General features: G+C 36.5%; 3 protein-coding genes and 2 non-coding genes across 5 annotated transcripts in view; 4 read left to right on the forward strand and 1 right to left on the reverse strand.

Annotated features, from left to right (window-relative positions):
- The first annotated feature begins 280 nt into the window (after positions 1 to 280).
- ppt2b (palmitoyl-protein thioesterase 2b) lies at positions 281 to 10,947 on the forward strand. The gene is made up of 8 exons (XM_042506967.2): positions 281 to 759; positions 1,884 to 2,037; positions 3,654 to 3,749; positions 4,316 to 4,423; positions 4,599 to 4,682; positions 5,823 to 5,907; positions 6,439 to 6,493; positions 7,639 to 10,947. Exons 1-8 carry the CDS (start codon positions 571 to 573, stop codon positions 7,780 to 7,782), a joined length of 915 nt encoding a protein of 304 aa, XP_042362901.1. The 5' UTR covers positions 281 to 570; the 3' UTR covers positions 7,783 to 10,947.
- An 884-nt stretch (positions 10,948 to 11,831) lies between these two features.
- rps5 (ribosomal protein S5) lies at positions 11,832 to 16,830 on the forward strand. The gene is made up of 6 exons (XM_042506431.2): positions 11,832 to 11,963; positions 13,192 to 13,295; positions 13,642 to 13,851; positions 14,909 to 15,037; positions 16,103 to 16,201; positions 16,717 to 16,830. Coding segments are annotated over exons 1-6 (612 nt in total). The 5' UTR covers positions 11,832 to 11,962; the 3' UTR covers positions 16,786 to 16,830.
- On the forward strand, positions 13,439 to 13,572 carry LOC121958336 (small nucleolar RNA SNORA3/SNORA45 family). Its single transcript, XR_006106823.1, has one exon. It is a non-coding gene; the product is annotated as a small nucleolar RNA SNORA3/SNORA45 family (small nucleolar RNA).
- Positions 15,902 to 16,034, forward strand: LOC121958355 (small nucleolar RNA SNORA3/SNORA45 family). Its single transcript, XR_006106841.1, has one exon. It is a non-coding gene; the product is annotated as a small nucleolar RNA SNORA3/SNORA45 family (small nucleolar RNA).
- A 65-nt stretch (positions 16,831 to 16,895) lies between the features above and the next one.
- The window catches only part of ddah2 (DDAH family member 2, ADMA-independent), a 41,888-nt gene continuing 35,925 nt past the window's right edge, over positions 16,896 to 22,858 (reverse strand). Inside the window, exon 6 of the mRNA XM_042506829.2 lies at positions 16,896 to 18,524. Within this exon, the coding sequence (XP_042362763.2) occupies positions 18,405 to 18,524 (120 nt within the window). The 3' untranslated portion in view covers positions 16,896 to 18,404. The remainder of the gene's footprint in view (positions 18,525 to 22,858) is intronic.

Consider the following 22,858-nt stretch of genomic DNA (forward strand, 5'->3'; position numbering starts at 1 on the left):
TCAGCATAATTGAAAACGAGTTTGAAAAGCAAGGAACTTTAAAAAATAAAAATAGAAATAATGATAAGAAAAAAATAGATAAATAAATAATAGTTATAAAAATAATATATATAGCGAATTGGTTCGATAGAAAAGAAACATCGAAGTAATGAGATTAATAATTGAATGATATAACTTTATGACTGTTATGTCCCGTTATGTCCGCGTGATGACAGAGGTGTTCTCTGTATCCTCGCTGCTGATTGGACGACCCTACGCCGGAAATGACGTCGACAGCGGCCGCATCACGTTTAATTTAAAACCGGAACAAACAAAAGAAACCAAAGCAAACCTCAGCAGCTGTTTTAGTGTTTACGTTGTTTAATTAATATACCACACCGTTTGTGTAAATTTAGGATTTTTTAAGGGACTAAAGAGCGGATTTTTTTTGCACTGCAGCCTCTTAAAGGAGATGAAGATGATAGCAAATTAGCTAAACAACCGGATTTTATGTTTATATTTTAATTTAAAGTTGTTGTTTTTTTTTTATTTAGTTCACGTTTTAGTGTTTTTTAATTGTTTCGAGTTACAATGAAGGGCTTTCATTCTGCTTTGTCGAGCCGGAGGAGGCGGAGGAGCAGCGGGGCGGCCGGGCTGCTGTACCCGCTGCTCGGTGCGTGTCTCTGGGCTGCGGTGGTCGGATACAAGCCGGTGATCATCGTGCACGGTTTGTTCGACAGCTCAGGGGATTTTAAAAACCTACAGCGGTTCATCAACCAGGTGAGTGGGCTGAATAAAGGGACTGTGGTTCAGTGTTTTGTATATTTTCATTTTGTGTACATTTTGTTCCTGAAGTATACATTGTATACTGGAGGCCCTGCAGCTCATAAAGCGACATGTTATCAGCAAAACGTGGATCTGCAACATGAAACATGCGCTGTGTCACATTAGTCAGCTTTATTCATAATTAGTCAGCACTTTGTCTTGCAGTGTAACTCTTGTTCTGCTTTACTTCTGCAGCAATTCCTCAGGAGAGTGGTCGATTAGTGCTTTATTGTTGGTTGATCAGCTTAAATATATTTTTATACAGTTTTAAATGTGTTTTTTTGTTTGTTTATGTGTTTAATTTAATCTGCAATTTGAAGTGTCATATTCTGTAGTTTTCCCCAAAGTTTTATTGTAGGGAAATTGCCAAACTATATTAAATCAATCAGGACTTTTTGGAAAATTAACCCTCAACATCACTTCTCTTGTGCTGCTTGTTGTGTGTTGTTGTCGTGTTTAAACCTTTGAACTCTAAAGAGATTGGTGCAGTTTCTTTAGAAACGTGTTAGAAAAGGAAATTTTCCACAGATTGCAAATTGAAGCTAACAATGATAATGAGGTGCACAACAAAATGTGCCCTGTCCTGATTTTCTTGAATTCTCTGCACCCTTCACACACTCTTCACACAGCTTACGATGGTAGGTAATGTGGTTGGGTGGAGGATGTGGTGAGGTTTTTGTGGGGACTACAGCAAAGTTGATGCGGGTAAATTGAGATGAAGTTCCTCTTTTTCATGCCTCTTTAATTAGAAAGATTGAAATCAGACTTCAGTATTTCTGCAGGAAAAGATAATAGAAAGAGGAAATTCAGACCTCACTCTGTCTGCTTCGGTTGTGCTCCTGCATTCCTCCCGAGCAGTCTAATGAATCATCAATATTTAAAGCAGATCCTGATCAATAAGTATCTAAACATCCCCACAGACCCTCAAGAACAGGAGGTTTGGTTCGCCTTGCTGCTGTTGCTTTAATGTTTGTTTCTTGTAGCTATTTAACACTTCATGCATCGATATCAGAAGCTGCTTGAACCCAGTCCCTCCTAACAAACCTGAAACAATCCTCCTCTTCTTCTCTCTTCTTCAGTCTCATCCTGGAACAAATATCACAATCATCGACTTGTTTGACAGAAGTGCCAGCCTGCAGCCCATGTGGAAGCAGGTCGAGGGATTCAAGGCAGCTATCTACCCAATAATGCAAAACGCAGAAGACGGGGTCCATTTTATCTGCTACTCTCAAGGTCTGTGTGAGCGTGTGTGCAGCTGAAATAGAGACATAAATGTGGTGTTTACTAAAGATTATCAGACACTCTTGGTATGTATGTCATTTGTGCAATAACTGAGCTCAGTGACGTTTTCTCTAAATTGTAAATATTCAGTCCAGTCGCCAAAGGAAATTGTAGGCGTTACATTTCTGCAAACCATAGATCCATTATATTTGTACTCTTATGTGCATCATATGAACGTTTCTAAAGCAACACAGCTCAGATTACATGTGTATGAGATAAGTTTCTGATCATTAAGAGGAGGGAACGGTGGATTGTGGGACGTCTTGGCAAGACGGATCATTCGACACCAGCAAACAACAGAGGCGGGTATTTTTCAGTGCCATGTTGTGACATTTTCGACCATGTTTGTGCCGACAAAACTGTGTATTTTTAAGGAGACCTCATGATATTTCAAGCAAAACTGGTGGCGACCAAACTGATATTTTTTGCTGAGTCATCAGGACAATTCTATCCACATTTTAATAAGACTTTAGGACATTTCCAGATGTGATTGTGGTGATAAAATCAGGTGTTTTTAAGTGAGAAGTTGGGGAATTAAAGCTGTGTGTGGCAACAAAACTGGGTGTTTTTTAACGAGATGTCAGGACATTTCCAGAAGTGTTTGTAACACAAAAAATTGTATTATTCAAGACATTTTTAGCCGTTTTTGTTGCGACAAAAGTTGGCATTTTCAGGGCATTTCCAGTCAAATATGTCGGGACATTTGCACCTGTTTTTGTTGCAACACAACCAGATGTTTTTACTGATGAGTTGTGACATTTCCTGTTGTATTTGTGATGACAAAACTGGGTATTTTAAGCCAAAACATAATGTTTTTCTGACCCTAACCAAGTTTTTTTTGTGCATAACCCAACCAAACATTAACCACAGCGCTGTCGCAACATAAAACTGAATATTAAAACAAAGATTAGTCATAAAATATATAATAATAATAATATTAATAATAATACCCATGGTTTGCAGAAACGTACAATGACAACATCAGGCAACTGGGTTGAATTACTTAACTGTTTTACTCAAGAGCTGAAGTTTTATGAGACTGTCCGTTTGTTACTTTAGTGACTGGATAGGTTTATTATGACTCTTGGGGTTTCTGCTTCAGTCACTCGTTGGAAATTCCCGGCCAGCTGCTCGTAATTCAGCTGCTAAATAGTCCAGTTTTTAAAAACCGGGGGAAGAAATACAAATGCTCTCCCAAAAGGCACGTGCATGACTAATGAGCATTTTTTGCAAACTTGTTACCGCATATGTTTAGTGTTAAAGATCATGCTGCACTAAAAAGTTAAGCTGAAATGTATTTTCATAACCATGAATATGAAAAATAACGGTTTTCAGGCATTACAATGAATGATATGATAAGAAAACTTGTCGAATAACCGATTAGTTGATTGAAGGAAAATTAATCTGAAACTTTTTTCATAATCGATTACTTAATTTCAATTTTTAAATTGTGAGAATGTTGGGCTTTTTTTTGTCTCATGCAATTTTTTTACTGTTGGTCAGGAATGCAAAAGACTTAATCAAAAGGACTAATATAACAAATATGTTTTTGGTTTAAATTTTCACAGGTGGGCTGGTCTGCAGAGGAATCCTCTCCACGCTCCCGGACCACAATGTCCAATCTTTCATCTCTTTGTCTTCACCTCAGGCCGGGCAGTATGGAGGTAGGTTTGACTTCAAAGGTTGAACACATGATAAGTAATCAATATTTTTATCCAAACAATGTATCAGACGTCGACATGAAACCAAAGTAACACGTCAGAGCTTTATTGTGAGCTTCTGTTCATATTTCAGCCCACAGTTTCACTTTTTTGGTTCACTCTCGCTCCTCTAAAAGTGTCATTTTTGGCTGCAGCAGACAACTGATTTCAGAGTAAAAGCTCAAAAAAAAACCCAACTCACCATATATTATCTGATCAGCACCAAAGCTACACAGACACAGTTAGCAGCTGATGATAGTTTAGCATTTTAAGAACCAAATGTTTTTCTCTCAGGAGTTGGTAGAGACCAGAGACAGAACATGTGAGTGAATTTTGGACTGACAGTCATCAGGTGACGAGCGACAAATAAATGATAAAGTCGCTCAATAACTGCTGGATGTGTAAATTAGCAAATGTTTGCCAATAAGTTATCCATATCAACATAAAAGCTGATGATCAATCAGTCTCAGCTTGTTTCTTCTGTTGCCAAATGGCCAGCTTGTTCTTCATCTTGCTCTTCATTTTTTCAGACACAGACTACCTGAGGTACCTTTTCCCACAGTTTGTGAAATCCAACCTCTTCCACCTCTGTTACACTTCATTCGGTCAGAGGATCTCCATCTGCAACTACTGGAATGGTGATTGAAATAATTTAATAATTCTTATCTTGTCAGACCTGGAAATTAGATATTTAATCTACTGTTTTCCTTCGAATTATATCAGATTAAAAAAACAAAACAAAACAACAAAACAAAACAACAAAACAAGCCTTAACAAAACATGACTTGACGGTTGTTTGTCTTCCTCCTGCAGACCCCCACCACAGAGACCTGTACGTGAACAGCAGTGATTATTTGGCTCTGCTCAACAGCGAGAGACCCAATCCAAACTCGACAGGTCAGCACATTCACATTTTAATGAATGTAACTATCAGAGTGTTTGTTTTTATCTTCAAAGTGCAACAGAGAGTCCGACCTCATGACTTAAAACAGATATCAGTAAGAGGCGGATGTTGGGGGCAAATAAAAGGGGGCAAATGGACTAGATTCAGGTTAAACCTGCACCCACAAGCACACTTTGTGAGGCAAACCCAAACAAAAGATAACAGGAATACACAACTGTCATCCTTTAGTAGTAGCAGAAGTAGTCAAAGTGCCAATAAGTAGATAAGAAAAAAAGTCATACTTGTATTTACATTTGTTTATAACAGTTTGTTGCATCAAAAATGCATAAGTGCACAATAGTTTCTACTTGTGTAGTCGATCAACACTTTAATAAGCAAATCATTCAAAAAAGGGACAATGGCTGCATTTGAAATTTCATACAAACATGCTATTTAATAAAACAGGGTGAGGTTTTTCAGTATTTCCAAAACCTAATAGCTTATGAATTGCCTACTTTTGAAATATGACAGTATGCAAGCTCAGGACAACAAGTCGGCATAAATATCCTACAGTATGGTATAGCACTTAAGTTCAAGCGTCAGTATGTAAGAAGGACAAGATTTTACTTTGCTAGGCGTAATATAGTTTAAAAATTACTTTTTGATTACCTGTTGAGCTGAGGTTAGCACACGTTACCATGGTTATGCATCCAGCTGGTACGGAGACTCTGAGGAAGTGACATGGTAATTACAGCTGAGTGGATCCTAAAACATACATACTACTGTTAATGTACTCATGTAGAACATAAGTACACATATTGGACATGTATCACATAGTATGTAATTTAGGACAAAGCTCCTAAATCCATTTTGGGAGAAGTAGGCCACCTGAAACTCATCAGGCATTATTTGACATGCCTGAAGATGCAATAAGACTTTATTGATCACAGTGGGGAGATTAACATCTTAAAGCAACAGAGAGGGGGGATTGTTAAAAAATATTTAAAAAATAAAATAAAATAAGACATTTTAAAAGCTACAGTTAGCTACATGTGATAATATGCAGTATACATCATATACCAAAGCTTTTTGAACTTTAGGTGAAGTTACAGGTCGCAGGGTTGTATTCAGCGTGTTTTATGTGTCGATCTCAGAGTGGAAGAAGAACTTCCTAAAAATCAAAAAGCTGGTGTTGATCGGAGGACCAGACGATGGAGTCATCACTCCCTGGCAGTCGAGGTGAGTTCAACTGCTGTCTCGTTCAGTTAATTCATATATTTTGGTGCTCTTGGTCTTTTGGTCTTACATATGATTTTATTCAATAATGGGTTTTTATACACAAAACATTTTTAGGATAATCTTTGACACATTGTACATGTTGTATTGCACTCAAGCAAATTTAATATTTTCCTCTTTTTTTTTTTACATACTATATACAGTTACCTAAAACCTACCCTTGTGTTAAAATGCCTGTGAAACATCAGTGAATTTATTTAATTGAGTATTTTTCATGTGCCTTTGAACCCCAAATGAAAGCCCAAACCCTTCATTTATTGAGATTACAGTCTTTTCTCTAATGAGGGATTATTTTTTTTCAGTTCACTTTGATTCATACACATCAGGTTTTTTTTTTTTTTTGACGGTGTCATATGATGCTTTTTATGCTCAGTTCACACATTACTCTGCTTTGAAAAGTTCTTATAACTGTGTCTGATCAGATGACTCTCATGTGACGCTCACACATTATTTTGTCTCTCTCGTGATTTACAGTCAGTTTGGATTTTATGACGACAATGAGACTGTTGTCGAGATGCAGCATCAAGATGTGAGTGAAAATCACGCAGCAGAGCAAACATACAACACTGGTTTTAGTTTATCTCAGTGTCATTCATGATCATTAAAAATATAATATTACACTGATAGTTATTTTTTGTGTCATGCACAGGAACATTTGGACTTTTGAGATACCAAAAAATACATTGTTGCTTTGTTAAACAATATTTTTTGTCAGAGAAGCACCGTTCCTTGTTTGCAGAGTAATATAATGTGTATCATCTGAGCCCCAATTAGACAAAAAGAGAACGCCAAAAAAAGGTTAACTTCCTCAAACACAACTCCTGTAAACACAAACCTGTAAAGTATAGCCCTTAACTCGTCCTATAAAGAGCAATAAAACATGAAGAGACTTCATCTTCATTCTCAGCCAATCACATACAAATCTAAGCTTATTTTCCTTTTAGCAGGTGCAATAAACCTGCGTGTTATATTGCTGATGGTAATGTAAGTGAACTACGCAGACAGAGATATTTGACTTTTTGGTTAAGTTCTGCTTTAGATAAGATTCTCCACAACAGGGCTTGTCAACTATATCATTTAGGAGGCCACATTTTCACACAGCTAAGAGCCTGAGAGCTGTATATGTGAAAACTGCAATTTTCACTACTTTTATTTAGCTACATTGCAGAAATTTCCTTATCATAAACAAACTGAAAACAATAAATCGTCTTCTTTAAGTAATTAAGCCAGGGGCACGAGCGCTCTGCCGGTTTGAAGGAGTTATTGTGGCAAAATGTCCGTTCTTCACCGGATTTTTTATTTATTTTATTTTTAAACAGAATTGATCGGTGGGCCGTAGTAAGCCCACAGACCGCCAGTATAATCGGCTTAATTCACAATGTAATATGTTCAGAGTTTAGGCTGGTACCAAACATCAACAGACCATCTTTCCTTAAACATCAGGAATAATTTGCCCGGAGCTTCGCTGTAGCCTGTTTTGCAAAGTAATGTCTCGGTTAAATAGTTTTGTAGTGATCTATAACATCTCACATTAATGCCTGGTGGCTCCAAATGCAGCACATCATCCTTCAGTTATAGACTTTATGTAATAAAACCAGTTTGAAAATGTAAAAAACTGTGACATTTTGGGGAGAAAAAGAGCATGCTGTAAGTCTTCTTTTTTCCTGTTTTCAGTTGTATTTAAGAGACGTTTTCGGTCTGAAGACGTTGGCAGCTCGTGGAGATCTGATCCTCTGTTCTGTTCCCGGCGTCGAACACGTGTACTGGCACTCGAATGAGACGGTGTTTCACCTGTGCATGGAGAAGTGGCTGGTTTAAAAACAAAAGTCTTTAACAGCATAAACACACACACACACACACACACACACACACACACACACACACACACAGGAATACACATCCTGCAGTTTTATAAGCTCCTAAAAAACACTTAACCTGCAAAATGACCATTTGTATATCAGTTGCTCACTGCGGATTATCTTAAATTTATGAGGAAAATTTCATTTTTCTGGCATTTTTCAACAGTGAACGGATAATCCAAAACATGCTTGATGAATTTAGGTCATAGGAAACCACTTTTAACAACAGCAAAACTATATCAAAACATCTTTTTACAAACTCTCACACAACCTGTGCAGCATAATCCAAGTCTAATTTATGCAGTCGAATGCTCATCACTTCCCAAACAAATGCATAGCCGCTTGAGCAGCGTTCAAACTCACATGCTTGTCCAGGCACGTTATTTGTCCATGCATGAAACTGTTTGCACTGATGTGTTTTAAATAATGTTTTAGCTGGATGAAATAGACTCAGATTATACTGCAGGTGTTGTGTGAGAGTTTGTAAATAGATGTTTTAATATAGTTTTGCTGTTGTTAAATGGGACCCCCGATTTAATTAAATTAATTGAGAACTTGATCAGTTTTTTAATTCTTCGTTCATTGCGGAGGCATGCAAGAAAAAAAATTCTTCAAGAATTCAACACAATGTGAATATTTGGTGAATAATTGATTTACAAATGGTCATTTTGCAGGTGACGTATTCTTCTAACGTCCACCATTTATGAAAATCTGCCGCCACGACCACTGTAAAGTATCCTCACAGATTTGTGAGTTTACTCCTAAGGATGTAATCTTAATTTTCTGGGATTACAGTTCCTAGAAATGACTTTATAATTGTACTTTCTGTAGATACATTTTGTTTTTTATGCTTATCCAAGTAACTACTACGTTACTTTAAAAGGTAAAGTTTGATATTTTGGGAAGTTGTTTTGTTAGATAAGAAGACAGATACACTCTTTAATGTCTGTACAGTGAATATGAAGCTACAGCCAGAAGATGGTTAGATTATCTAAGCATAAAGACGAAAAAAACCAAAACAAAACAGGGAATCAGCCAACCTGGCTCTGTCCAAAAGTTACAAAATCCACCCAGCAGCACATTTGAAGTAATATAGTGTTGCATGCAGGGTTGCAACGAGATTTTCATGGTATGATAACCATCTCAGAAAACATAGCGGTGTTATGGTATCACAGAAATATTGTTATTATCAATTAAAGTGACCGTTAAAGGACTAAAACAGAAAGTGAAAGAAAGGTTTTATTTATATAATGGTAATTTAAAACCATTTAAAAAAATTAAAATATGTGAAAAAACTCTCCCCTTTTAAATCACTAAAATAAAAAAGGGAGAAGGTGCAACATCCAGTTGCATTTTTCTTCAGTACCATAGGTAACCAATGTATACGGCGAGATAACCTGCAATAGTCATACCTGTTAAACCTCAAAACCGATATATCACTGCAGCCCTAATTACATGTCAGTAAAGTAAAGGGATTTGTAAAGGCCCAGACACACCAAACTGACATCAGAGAGTTAGCGGCATCAACAGTCCCCTGCTGTGCTGCCTTATATTTTTGTGTCCAAAGCAAAAAGTTGCATATGAACAAACCAAACTGGCGGTGAGAGGAATTATCCGTCCGTACCAGCAGGCACCGGTCGTCCTTAACTGTCATTCCAAAAAGCAAACTAGAAGACTGATGCTAGTCAGCCAGTTAGCACATTAACAACGCAATGAAAGAACAAAGAGTATTTACTGAGTGCCAGTGAACAACAACATAAATGATCAGGAAACGTTTCTGCTGAAGAGCTAAAGAAAAATAATAATAACCAAAAAAAAAAAAACCCCACTCCCTGTTCATTTTAGTTGTTTGTTTACATTCCTTCTGTTTCTCCTCTTGCACGCTAAGCTTAACTACAAATCAAGAGTGTTTTCATTCACCGACCGGCTCCACTTACGCTGATTCGACATGCTGAATCTGCAGGAAAAAAATCTGACGGATGCTCACCGACATCCCGACTTTGACCAACAGGCGACTGTTGGCTTGGTGTGTCAGGGCCTCAGAGACATTTCACTGTTAAAACTGCTCTCAATGTGTTAAAAAAAAAAAAAAAAAAAAAAAAAAGGTGGAGTGCTCCTTTAATTTGTACGCTAGCGTTAGTTTATTAAAGAACCCACATACATACAGTTTATATCCGTGTGTGTGTGTGTGTGCGTTTGGTCACACATACCTCAAATCACCACACAACACAACAGTGCCTGAGCGACGTTTTGTCATCTTGTCTACATGTACAGACTCACTGCCCTGCTCATTTTATGATGCAGTAATTTATATCTTTTTATTGTTTCATTATTAACCCCAGGGGTCATGTTTTAGGTTGTTTTTTCTTGTTTTTTAGTGTGTACATATGACCATAAATATCATGTTTGTTATCATTATCATGCAGTGCTTTGGAGCTTTAGTAGATGAAGCCTTAAATCTTCCCCTCATGCCTCAGTGTTTCATGTCCCATACCGAAGTGCTACGGATCACTGCCTTCAGCGACGGTGCTAAAAACGATGAGGGGTGGATGTAGAGTCGTCAGAGTGTGGCAGTGCTATATTAGTGTTTACTTGTCCACCAGACTATTGTTCGTGGCGCTCTTTACCTCCCATCCCATTTAGATATCTCAGGCGTTTGAGCAACCTTCATGTTCGTCTGTCTCTGTAGGTAAAAGGGATCTTTGGATGTTTATCTACTTTATCAATGTTTCTCAAAATAGATGATAGAAATATCTATTGTGTGATAAAAGAAGAAGTGCATTTTAATGTTTGCATTGCACGATGTTTAACCAGTCAAAAAGAAGGGAAATGATGACGACAGGATGACTTTAGCTATTTTAAAGTTGTTAAATTTGCAGTATTATTTTAAGATTGTTGCATCCTTCGTTTCATGTTTGCTCGTGCAATTTAATTAATCTAACTGCATAAACTGTGGATTTAAGGGATGTCCTCTGTCTGCTCAGTTTTGATGCTTTTAAAACAAGATATAGACAATTTTTTTAAAAACTCAAACAGAAGCTACTATTTTGACTCTATCCTACAATTTCTACAGTATGAAACTGTGTCAAATGTTGTCAACTCCTCAATAAAAGACAGTTTTGAACATCTTTTTGGTCTTGATTGATTGATAGTTGTTGTCTAGTCGGTTCAGGAAATGCATGTTAACTAAAAAAACTAGTTGATAATTAAATCAGCAACTGGCAATATGATTGTAAAGAACAAGAAAAGACAAAGAAATGTTTGAGATTTAGAAACTGTTCATTATACTTCTGGATAGTTAAATTCTGATTTTCTTGTATTTATTTACTTAGTTTTAGTTCCATATGTTGCATTTTTATATACTACTTAATCCTCTTAAAACCATGTAGTTTTTACTAAATTTACAATATGTGAGACATTACTAAATGTTTATTTTTCCTATTTAAACTTATATACTCCTTTTGAAATAGTTGCATTGTTTATTTTAATTGGGACAAATTTAATTTTCAGTGAAGTTTACTGAAGTTAACTTTATTCTCCTACTTTAAAATATGAGTACAACCTATATCTTGATTGCAAGTCTTTAATTTAAATTTAGGGACACTCAAAAGCAAAACAAGAAAATTCTATTTATGTGTTTTAATACATGATGAATATTTTACAATATATCATTATAGATATTAGATTTTTAAAAAATCAAATATTGATATTGGGCTCTATTGTGTCGTTTTTGTCATTAATAGGTGTTGCCAGACAACTATTTTAAGTTGTTTAATCCTTAGTTTTAGGATCAAAGGAAGTGTGACAAAATTACATTTAATCTTAGTTAGTGAATAAATATTTTTCTTTTCTTTTTTTTACTCTGCAAAAGTGATATTTAATGCAAAAGGACACAAAAAGGCTATGAAAACAAACAAAAGCAAAGAAAGCTAATAGAAAAAACACCTTTAAAAAAAACCATCTTCATTAGTGTGTTGTTGCCATCACGTCGTAAAATCAATGCCCCACTTAAAAGACTACAATTCCCTGCATGCTTTGCGCGCCGGAAGTACTCCGCCAGCTCACCGGATATCCGCACGCGGCGCCTCGCTAAGGCCCTTTTCCGTCTCTGAGAAGTGTGGTGCAGAACGGCAGACACAAGTGAGTCAAAAATTCACAAATTACTCTCTTTAAACGCCCTCAACAACGTTACTCTCGGATTATAACAATCGTCACCGACTCCCGTTATCAGAGAAATAAGAGAAACGCGGCTCTGTGGTGCCGTGATGTTGTTTTATTCGCTCTGAGAGTTTCCATACGAGCACAACGCCGTTTAGCGTTAGCATGTGGTTAGCCTGTTAGCACATGTGGATGCGGCATGTTGATTAGCCGCCTCGTTGATCACACTCCTAATACTTTATTTCACTAACTGTTGCAAACATATGTTGACTAATGTTACGCTATTGAAGTTAAAAACACCACAATGGATTATTAATGGGAAACAGCGCGCTTTTTTATTGTTCGTTAGTTTGTCAGTGGACAGTTAGCTAGCGTTGTTAGCTTCGGGGAAGCAGGCTTCAGCTCGGGCCCAGCTGAGAAAATGCGACTCTTTTAAAATTTGTCCTGATCTTACCTTTAGCTGTACCTTTATATTCCTGTGGTCCGTGTTAAAGATAGATATTTAGGGATTTGCTTGTGTCGTGGTGTGAATGTACCTTCGGGAAGGTTAGCATGACACGCAGCATTTGGCAAAGGAGCGAAGATTTGAATCTCTCAGTGTCTTAAATTGTGATTTTGGAAATAAATTCAGATCTGATGAAATGTGTCAGTGACGGATCCAGTTTGCTTTTCAATCAACTACAATTTGTGACGCTCTTGTGTTAACATTAGAAAAACTAAAACGACGCGGAAATATAAAATTTCCCATCTCTAATTAAGAAAACTTGATAGTATTGGGAAAACGGAGTTGCACATAAGGTTCATTTAAACTTTTTCGTGGCTTGGATCAGGGGTGAGCACTAAATTACTTTGACATTGTGATATGGTAGATGCAGATTTAAATATAGGTTATTATTGTGTTGTCTTTTTCTGGTTTTCAAAGGCGTCATTCGATTAAAATGATTTAATCTTCTGAGTTTACCGGATGGTTGAATCTGATTTAATAGCTGCCTTTACCCGCTTGTATACCCTATATCTATTTACTAATGGTTATTTATCTAATCGCTCATCGTGTAAATATATTGTGAAAGTGCAAATAGACACCATGACAATGTTGTCAAAATATTGGTATAGAGTTTTAATTTGAAAAATATTGTGTTATTTGGTTTTTCTCTATCAGCCAGCCCTAGCTTGAATTGACCACCTGTTTTTTTTTTCTTTTCATGTGTAGTGACTGAGTGGGAGACTGCCCCAGCTGTGGCCGAGTCCCCTGAGATCAAGCTCTTCGGCAAGTGGAGCACAGACGATGTCCAGATCAATGACATCTCCCTGCAGGTATGCAGCAAGAAGCCGTTACTGTCTGTGTTGATCAGTTACTTTAATAAAAATGTTACTTTCTAGGGATACGTTTTTGACCAATAAATGTTCCTAAAATCTTACTGTTTAACTTCTTTAACTGTGTTTTGCTTGATGTATCGATCGAGGCTAGAGTCACACCTGAACACTGACCTGTTGTCCTGGTGTGCTATAGTGCTCGTAGAGGAAAATGTCTTTGCTTATTCATTGGCTGTAGTCTGTCGTGGCCCAGCCAATCACCAACTCAGACACATTAACTTTTCATACATCCTGAGCCTCAAAATGCTGAGTTCAAATGTTTAAATCACATCTTTGTACATTACAGGATTACATTGCTGTGAAAGAGAAATACGCCAAGTACCTGCCACACTCGGGAGGACGTTATGCCGCCAAGCGTTTCCGTAAGGCCCAGTGCCCCATCGTGGAGCGTCTGACCAACTCCATGATGATGCACGGCCGCAACAACGGCAAGAAGCTGATGACCGTGCGCATCGTCAAGCACGCCTTCGAGATCATCCACCTGCTGACCGGAGAGGTATGTGCCACTGACTTTCACAACAAGTGTCGCTCGTGTTTGAAGTGTGCGTTATTTATCAGGAGAGATCGGGACTGATGTTTGGGAGTCAGCGGTCAGTTATAGTGGTGAAGAATGACGCAGATTCAGTCTCCAACTGATACTGTGGGACACATTATCAGTGTTTTTTTTGCCTACTTGCACTGAAAAACAGTAAGAAAAGGAAGATTTTTTTGTAAGAATTAGATTTTGTTCGATCTTCATCTGCAGTCCCTGCAGACCCATAGTTGTCTGTCCTGCTCTAAAGACACTTCACAGCAGACTACAGTGGACATTTATGTTGGAGTCAAAGTCATTGTGTTTCAGTTAATTGAAGTTAAAGAGAAAAGTACAAATGAGCTATTAATAATGCCGCAGACACCAGCAAAGTGAGTCAGTTACACAGATTACCACTGCTATTTTGTTGATGGTATTTTTATGTTTCACTTTATTTATTGTTGTATAAAGACATGATCAAATGTCCAGATTTATAAATTTAAAAAAAGGCCTAGTCATAGTGCACATTACAGAAGTAATAAACACAGGCTGTTGTCTTTTCCCCCACAATCTGTTTATTTATTTTTTTCAAAAAGGGCAGGTTAGGAGTTAATAAAAAGTAATAGTTGGTCAGTCAATTAAAGATTAAACAAAAGTGTCAGTAGCAAGTGAAACAAAGAGCAATACTACAACAAGACAGGACGAAGACGAGGCAAATACTACAAATCAGATCAGCACCCAGACAAAAACAAAAACTTCATAATGAAATAAAAAATAAATATCTAAATGTATGTGTACAATGACAAAAGTAACATAACATATTAAAACATAATATAATGTTGGTCATTTGGAAAACTGCCTTTCACATCACAATTCAGTGTCCCTGAAATACGGTCAATCATTCAGAAAACCCAGTAAAGTCCAGCTCCCGTACAATTTCCAAAAAGGGCTCCAGCAGTTTATGTCCGCTCTCTGACGCTGTGTTGTCCCATGTTTTGTTTTGATTGAAATTTCTTACAACTATTGTACATTTTGTTCCCAGAATCCCCTCCAGGTCTTGGTGAACGCCATCATCAACAGCGGACCCCGTGAGGACTCCACCCGTATCGGTCGTGCTGGTACCGTCAGGAGGCAGGCTGTGGACGTGTCGCCACTCCGCAGAGTCAACCAGGTAACACTTTCACATTAAAACTAAACGGTTTTTACTAACGGCTGATGTCTGATTAACTCAGCATCGTTTTTAGCATCACAGCAAAATCATTTTACACCAGACCAGACGGAAAATGTTCTGCTTTCACATATCACATCTGTTGTAAATTCAAGTGTGAGGATTCCCGAAAAAAGGATTATATCAGTCGTAGTGCAGTAAACATTTTCCAAATGGTGACTTCTTCCTTTCATTGATTTAGAGTAAAGCATGTTTAAAAAAAAACATATCTATATATATATATATATTATGGCAGGTGGTATGGGCTGAAAATTATATTGTGATATTTTAAGGCAATATCTTATCTCATACACAATATATATCAATATATATATAAATGTCTTCAAAAGCACTTAATTAATGCTAGAACTGGAGGACAGAATCAAACATTGCACTTGTTTTTTGTTTTTATTTAATTCTTTATTTATTTATTTTTACCAAATTCCCTCTTTGATGTGACAATATTGTAGGAATTACTATTGGTACTTTAAAAAATAAAACAATTCAGTTTTTCATCAATAGTCATTAGTAATGCACATATGACTTTCAGTGTGTAACGGCGAGCACTAAAACAAGTGAAACTGAGTTGAGAAATGTGCATCGCTTTACTCTAATGCAAACTTAAAAATCTGTAAATTTATTCCATATCACAATGTAACAATATCCAATATCTAAGATGATCTATAGTGTCATATCTCGATATAATATCTTTACATTGCCCAGCTCTTGCCGATATGAATGGTGCGGATGCGAAATATTGTCACGCCCCCCTCGCGTGAAGGCCTTTATTCTCACTGCTTGTAATAATCGTTTGTATTTGCTGCATTAATCGAGGCTAGAGTCACGCCTGGATACTCCCCCGTTGTCCTGGTGTGCTAGAGTGCTCGTAGAGGAAACGTCTTTGCTTATTCATTGGCTGTAGTCTGTCGTGGCCCAGCCAATCACCAACTCAGACACATTACGCTACCAGACAGTGTTTATTCCACCAGAGTCTGTCAGCCGCTAACGTCCTCTCTCGCTCTTCTGCAGGCCATCTGGCTGCTGTGCACAGGCGCAAGAGAAGCTGCTTTCAGGAACATCAAGACCATCGCCGAGTGCCTGGCTGATGAGCTGATCAATGCAGCTAAGGTAACCGTGTAATCCATTTTTAACACGACCGTTCTGAATCAAAGCGTTGCAGATCACTCAATAATACAGTAAAATTCATATTCAGGGTCTCTGCAGATCCTTAAAGTCAGTTTTATGTATACAAGGTCTTACAAGTCATTAAATAGTCTTAAATTTGAATAAATTGCCAAAAAACTATCTAATTTATCCAGCTTTTAATTTCTTTGTCGAAATGTGTCAAACGCTTCTGCGTTAAAACCTAATATTGTGTTTTTACTAAGCTTAACCGAGCTCACTTAAAGAACCATGTTCATGTATAAAACCTAATTCTGAACACATGCATGAACTGCTTGCCCTTATACTTGATCTTAAATTTTGTAATTAAAAAATACTTGGTGTGATATCTGTAGACGCCCTGATATAATTGCACCCGTCTGATGCTTTAGCATTGGATGTTAGTGGAGGTAAAACACTGTTTATATTTTGTTGTGAAATGTATGTTGATGCACATTAAAGTGAATTTTTCCTCTTTTAAGGGTTCATCCAACTCCTACGCCATCAAGAAGAAGGACGAGTTGGAGAGAGTCGCCAAGTCCAACCGTTAAACATCTTTGCTTTCTAACAAAACAAATAAATTTGAAGAAATTTCACTCGATGTCGTGAGTCCTTTTTTCTTTACTTGTACACCTCGGTCACAAATTACACGAGCACCGTCTTTAAGTAAGTTAGTTTATTGACATCACTACACTTTGCTACAAATTCACACATAAGAAAGCTAAAACAGTTATTTTAAAAATTCTGCATTTCTATTCTTAGCAGCTACACGTCCTGTAATTGAGACAGTCAGTAAAACGACTAATGCTTTAAGAGTAATGAAACAGATACCAAACCGTTACGGACAAAAGAGACAAACCTGCAGACATGAATTTGGGTACCACAGGATATCTGCAGGTCTCAAAATGCACTGAATTCACTTTCCCCTAAAAGGCATTAGATGGTAAGCAGTTATGTTCAAAAGTGTCAATTGTAGACTGTAATGTGGAGTCTGTGGAGAAAGATTGATATTTGAACTATTTTATACTTGAGTTGATACAGTTATGTTGATACAGTTATGTAAAATAATCAAGGAATACTTGACCCCCAAAATAACCACTTTTACTGACACGCCCCCAAGGAAACCTGATAAAGGCAATAATTCTGCTGGAGTTGTTTAACAGCAGCAAAACTATCAAAGCATCTGTATACAGAACTCGTGCAGTTTAATCCAACTCTCATTTATCTAGTTGTTTGCTCAGTTGTTCCAAACTCGTGCATTTTCTCTAAAACTGTAGTATTTCAAAAACTTAAGTCGCTGAGTAGCATTCAAAGATATAGGCATGCCAAGGTATGCTCCTCGGCCGTGCATTAGGACTTCACACTGAGTTTCAAATTTTAGTTTTAGTGAAAATGCACGTGTTGCTAAGCATGAGACTTCATTATAGTGCACGAGTTGTGAGTTTGTAAATGCATGTTTTATAATAGTTTTGCACTGTTAAATGTGGCCCCTATTTACGTTGATTGATGAAAATAGATCTTTTGGGATTCTCAGTTTACTGTGGAGGCATGTGAGAAACAGGTGACTGATAGAAAAATGGTCATTCTGCAGGTGAAGTATTCCTTTAATGTGTTATTTTTAAAGTCCCAAACATGGTTCAAACATCATCTTTCTGTCACTTTCAGTAAATGTGATCTGTTAGCTCAGTGGTCATCTGCAAAAACTGGAAAAGTCAAGTTAAAACAGTGAGAAACTACAGTTAAATGCAGTGGTTTCATGGACAATTAAGGTGTAATGTTTTCGAATGAGGAAAGAAAAGATTTTCACACAGAGAACTGTTTTAGGGAGGAGAAACAAACTGCCCTCCATTTTCTCAATCAAAAGTAACTGATCGATCAGTAAAACGGCAGAACTGTTTCTCAAGTGAGTGCATTACACTCCCCAAAGTTATGTGCTGCGCTGTTCGTTCAGCAGGGGGGGCAGCGTTACCAATAATCAGCGACACTGAGCCAGTTAGCAGATGTTACTGTTGGATCATATTCTCATACAGAAGATGTGAGTCAGTGAATTCCCCTAGAAATAAATATATAAGAATCTTAATCTGCGGAAAGTGTTTCTGCGATGTGGTCACCCTTCACCCCGCCAAAAAACGTGCAGGTAAAACACTGACGTACTGATAGAAGTGCGTCTTCAGAAATACGTGTGCTTTCTGTTGATGAGCAGGCAGAACGAGGACAGGGACGCTCCCAGTTTGGCGGCCTCGCTGCAGGCCGTTGGCAGGAGGGTGTAATCCTGTAGCTTCTGGAAGGCCTGCAGAGAGACGGAGGGAACAACTTAGTCACTAAAGTGACTTTCTTTAGCGACTGACTTCTCCCTGTCAGTGTTGCCAGTTTCGTCTCTTTGGATGACTGTTAATGTAGACTGAACATTTTTGATTTCATTCTTAATTTGACATCTAATATTCATAATATCAGTGTAAACAGCTCAATGAAACTGCTCAAGTTTTTTTTTAACATCGTTATGTATTTTATACTTACACTCAACTACATTTACAAGGAAGGTATACTTTTACAACTTAAGTTACTTTACAAAGTAGTATTTTTGTTTTTATGTTTTAAGAGTTTATAAAATATAATGCTGCATTAATCATTACTGAAAATTATATAGAAAGGCAGAGCTGAAACAATTAGTTTTTTAATTGTTTGACAGAAGATAATTGTTAGTGGCTCTAGCCTCTCAAATAACAGGATTTACTTGTAATTATTTTAACGTATTTTTAATATATTTGAGGTTTGATTTTTTTTTTTTTTGGGTTGGACAAAACAGACACCTCAAGTGTCAATATTTTCTGAAATTTTACAAACAAATCAAGGTAGTATTTATCCATGAGTGATTAATTAATTATTGTAGTCCTTGATAAAATAGTACAAATAAATCTGCTCTTTTTCAACAGTAAATGCCTTTAAGACACTAAAGCATCAGTAAGAAATGTTGTCACATGGATCCATTTTCTGCATCAATTACTACTTTTTAATAAATGCTCATCATTATACTTAAGAACTTTTAATTAACATTTTCAATGGCAGGACTTCAACTTTTAATTAAGTATTTTTGCAGAGGTATTTGGTGTACATAATACTACTTTTATTACATACTGTGTATGCTTCTTCATCGCAACATTAATTTAAATTACAATTTTATTATATTCAATAGTATGGCTTTTTTGACATTTTAATCACATACAATGACTTTTCTCAGACATATTTGACAATATACTATACTATGACCTTTTGATGACAGACTATAATATGACTTTTTCACAACATTTTTTGATAACAATATACTATAACTTCTTCATAACAATTGATGACTTCATATACTATGTCTAGTCTGCCAGGGGACTTCCAAAAATACACTGAGCTCATCTCTCTCTCTTCATTTGCAAAGATTCATGTCCTAATACTGCGTATCACTAACTACGCTTTTTCTCCAGAGCATTTGTGCCCCCTTGTCTTGTAGATTTCTTGGATCATGGCTGTGCCTGGATCCATAACCATGGTTGTGATGATGCTGTGATCCTGCTTGTGGCTGCACCTGTGTCTTAGTCGCATTGCTGTCGTGGGCCTGCGCAAAGATGTACCTGGATAATAGGTAATGGTTGCACTGATATTGTGATCCTACTCAATGCCAAATACAACAGCTATTATTACGAGTCACACCGCCACTATTTTAACACAAACATCATTGTTATTGCCAGGTCCAAAAATAGTCGTCCAAAATTGTGTAAAATACTCACAGTATGGCACGTTGTCCCAAGTCCCAGGAAAAAGTCATACTTGGCATGTCGTCACAAAATGCGATAAAATTGGATGTACGTCATCCAAAATTAACAAAACATTATACTGTTCAAGATAGCATAAAAAATTCATACAGCATTCAAAATGACATGAAAAAGTGAAAAAAAAGTACTCCTAAATATGTCTGAAAACAACATAAGATTACTTGTAGAAATGCGTTTTAGTGTACAAAGTGGAAATGAAGGACAAAAAACGGCGAAAAAGCTAATAATGTAACATGTCACAAAAAAGAAGGCAATAGTATAGTATGCGAAAAAAGTCAAATTTTGACTGCTCCTTAAAATGGCTGAAAACCACATAAAATGCTTGTAGAGACGCGTCATAATATTCAAAGTGGGAATAAAGGACAAAAAAAGGCGAAAAACCAACTAATTTAGTATGTCACAAAAACGGCCAAGAAGGCAATAGTATAGTATGCGAAAAAAGTCAAATTTTGACTGCTCCTAAAAATGGCTGAAAACAACATAAAAATGCTTGTAGAGACGCATTATACTGTACAAAGTGGGAATAAAGGACTAAAAAAGGCGAAAAAGCTAATAATTTAGCATGTCACAAAAATGGCCAAGAAGGCAATAGTATAGTATGCGAAAAAAGTCAAATTTTGACTGCTCCTTAAAATGGCTGAAAACCACATAAAATGCTTGTAGAGACGCGTCATAATATTCAAAGTGGGAATAAAGGACAAAAAAAGGCGAAAAACCAACTAATTTAGTATGTCACAAAAACGGCCAAGAAGGCAATAGTATAGTATGCGAAAAAAGTCAAATTTTGACTGCTCCTAAAAATGGCTGAAAACAACATAAAAATGCTTGTAGAGACGCATTATACTGTACAAAGTGGGAATAAAGGACTAAAAAAGGCGAAAAAGCTAATAATTTAGCATGTCACAAAAATGGCCAAGAAGGCAATAGTATAGTATGCGAAAAAAGTCAAATTTTGACTGCTCCTAAAAATGGCTGAAAACCACATAAAATGCTTGTAGAGACGTGTCATAATATTCAAAGTGGGAATAAAGGACAAAAAAAGGCGAAAAACCAACTAATTTAGTATGTCACAAAAACGGCCAAGAAGGCAATAGTATAGTATGCGAAAAAAGTCAAATTTTGACTGCTCCTAAAAATGGCTGAAAACAACATAAAAATGCTTGTAGAGATGCATTATAGTGTACAAAGTGGGAATAAAGGACTAAAAAAGGCGAAAAAGCTAATAATTTAGCATGTCACAAAAATGGCCAAGAAGGCAATAGTGTAGTATGCGAAAAAAGTCAAATTTTGACTGCTCCTTAAAATGGTTGAAAACCACATAAAATGCTTGTAGAGACGCGTCATAATATTCAAAGTGGGAATAAAGGACAAAAAAAGGCGAAAAACCAACTAATTTAGTATGTCACAAAAACGGCCAAGAAGGCAATAGTATAGTATGCGAAAAAAGTCAAATTTTGACTGCTCCTAAAAATGGCTGAAAACAACATAAAAATGCTTGTAGAGACGCATTATACTGTACAAAGTGGGAATAAAGGACTAAAAAAGGCGAAAAAGCTAATAATTTAGCATGTCACAAAAATGGCCAAGAAGGCAATAGTATAGTATGCGAAAAAAGTCAAATTTTGACTGCTCTTAAAAATGGCTGAAAACAACATAAAAATGCTTGTAGAGACGCATTATACTGTACAAAGTGGGAATAAAGGACAAACAAAGGCGAAAAAGCTAATAATTTAGCATGTCACAAAAATGGCCAAAAAGGCAATAGTATAGTATGCGAAAAAAAGTATAATTTTGATTGCTCCTAAAAATGGCTATAAAACCACATAAAAATGCTTGTAGAGATGCATTTTAGTGTACAAAGTGGGAATAAAGGACTAAAAAAGGCGAAAAAGCTAATAATTTAGCAAGTCACAAAAATGGCCAAGAAGGCAATAGTATAGTATCTGAAAAAAAGTCAAATTTGACTGCTCCTAAAATGGCTGAAAACAACATAAAAATGCTTGTAGAGATGCGTCATAACATACAAAGTGGGAATAAAGGACTAAAAAAAGCGAAAAAGCTAATAATTTAGCATGTCACAAAAATGGCCAAGAAGGCAATAGTATAGTATGCGAAAAAAGTCAAATTTGGACTGCTCCTAAAAATGGCTGAAAACCACATAAAAATGCTTGTAGAGATGCGTTTTAGAGTACAAAGTGGGAATAAAGGAAGAAAAAAGGCGAAAAAGCTAATAATTTAGCATGTCACAAAAATGGCCAAGAAGGCAATAGTATAGTATGCGAAAAAAGTCAAATTTTGACTGCTCCTAAAAATGGCTGAAAACAACATAAAAATACTTGTTGAGACACATTATACTGTACAAAGTGGAAATAAAGGACAAAAAAAAAAAGCGAAAAAAGCAAATAATTTAGCATGTCACAAAAATGGCCAAGAAGGCAATAGTATAGTATGCGAAAAAAGTCAAATTTGGACTGCTCCTAAAAATGGCTGAAAACCACATAAAAATGCTTGTAGAGATGCGTTTTAGAGTACAAAGTGGGAATAAAGGAAGAAAAAAAAAAAAAGCTAATAATTTAGCATGTCACAAAAATGGCCAAGAAAGCAATAGTATAGTATGCGAAAAAAGTCAAATTTTGACTGCTCCTAAAAATGGCTGAAAACAACATAAAAATGCTTGTAGAGACGCATTATACTGTGCAAAGTGGGAATAAAGGACTAAAAAAAGCGAAAAAGCTAATAATTTAGCATGTCACAAAAATGGCCAAGAAGGCAATAGTATAGTATGCGAAAAAAGTCAAATTTG

The sequence above is a fragment of the Plectropomus leopardus genome, chromosome 17 (genome assembly GCF_026936395.1).
Source record: "Plectropomus leopardus strain MGB_pleo_1.0 chromosome 17, ASM2693639v1, whole genome shotgun sequence".
NCBI lineage: Eukaryota > Metazoa > Chordata > Actinopteri > Perciformes > Serranidae > Plectropomus > Plectropomus leopardus.

Coding starts and splice junctions, on each gene's coding strand:
- ppt2b (XM_042506967.2), top strand. CDS start 571: ATGAAGGGCTTTCATTCTGCTTTGTCGAGCCGGAGGAGGCGGAGGAGC. Junction 4,424..4,598: donor CATCTGCAACTACTGGAATG/GTGATTGAAATA, acceptor TTCCTCCTGCAG/ACCCCCACCACAGAGACCTG. Junction 5,908..6,438: donor ATCACTCCCTGGCAGTCGAG/GTGAGTTCAACT, acceptor CGTGATTTACAG/TCAGTTTGGATTTTATGACG.
- rps5 (XM_042506431.2), top strand. Junction 13,296..13,641: donor TCAATGACATCTCCCTGCAG/GTATGCAGCAAG, acceptor TGTACATTACAG/GATTACATTGCTGTGAAAGA. Junction 15,038..16,102: donor CACTCCGCAGAGTCAACCAG/GTAACACTTTCA, acceptor GCTCTTCTGCAG/GCCATCTGGCTGCTGTGCAC.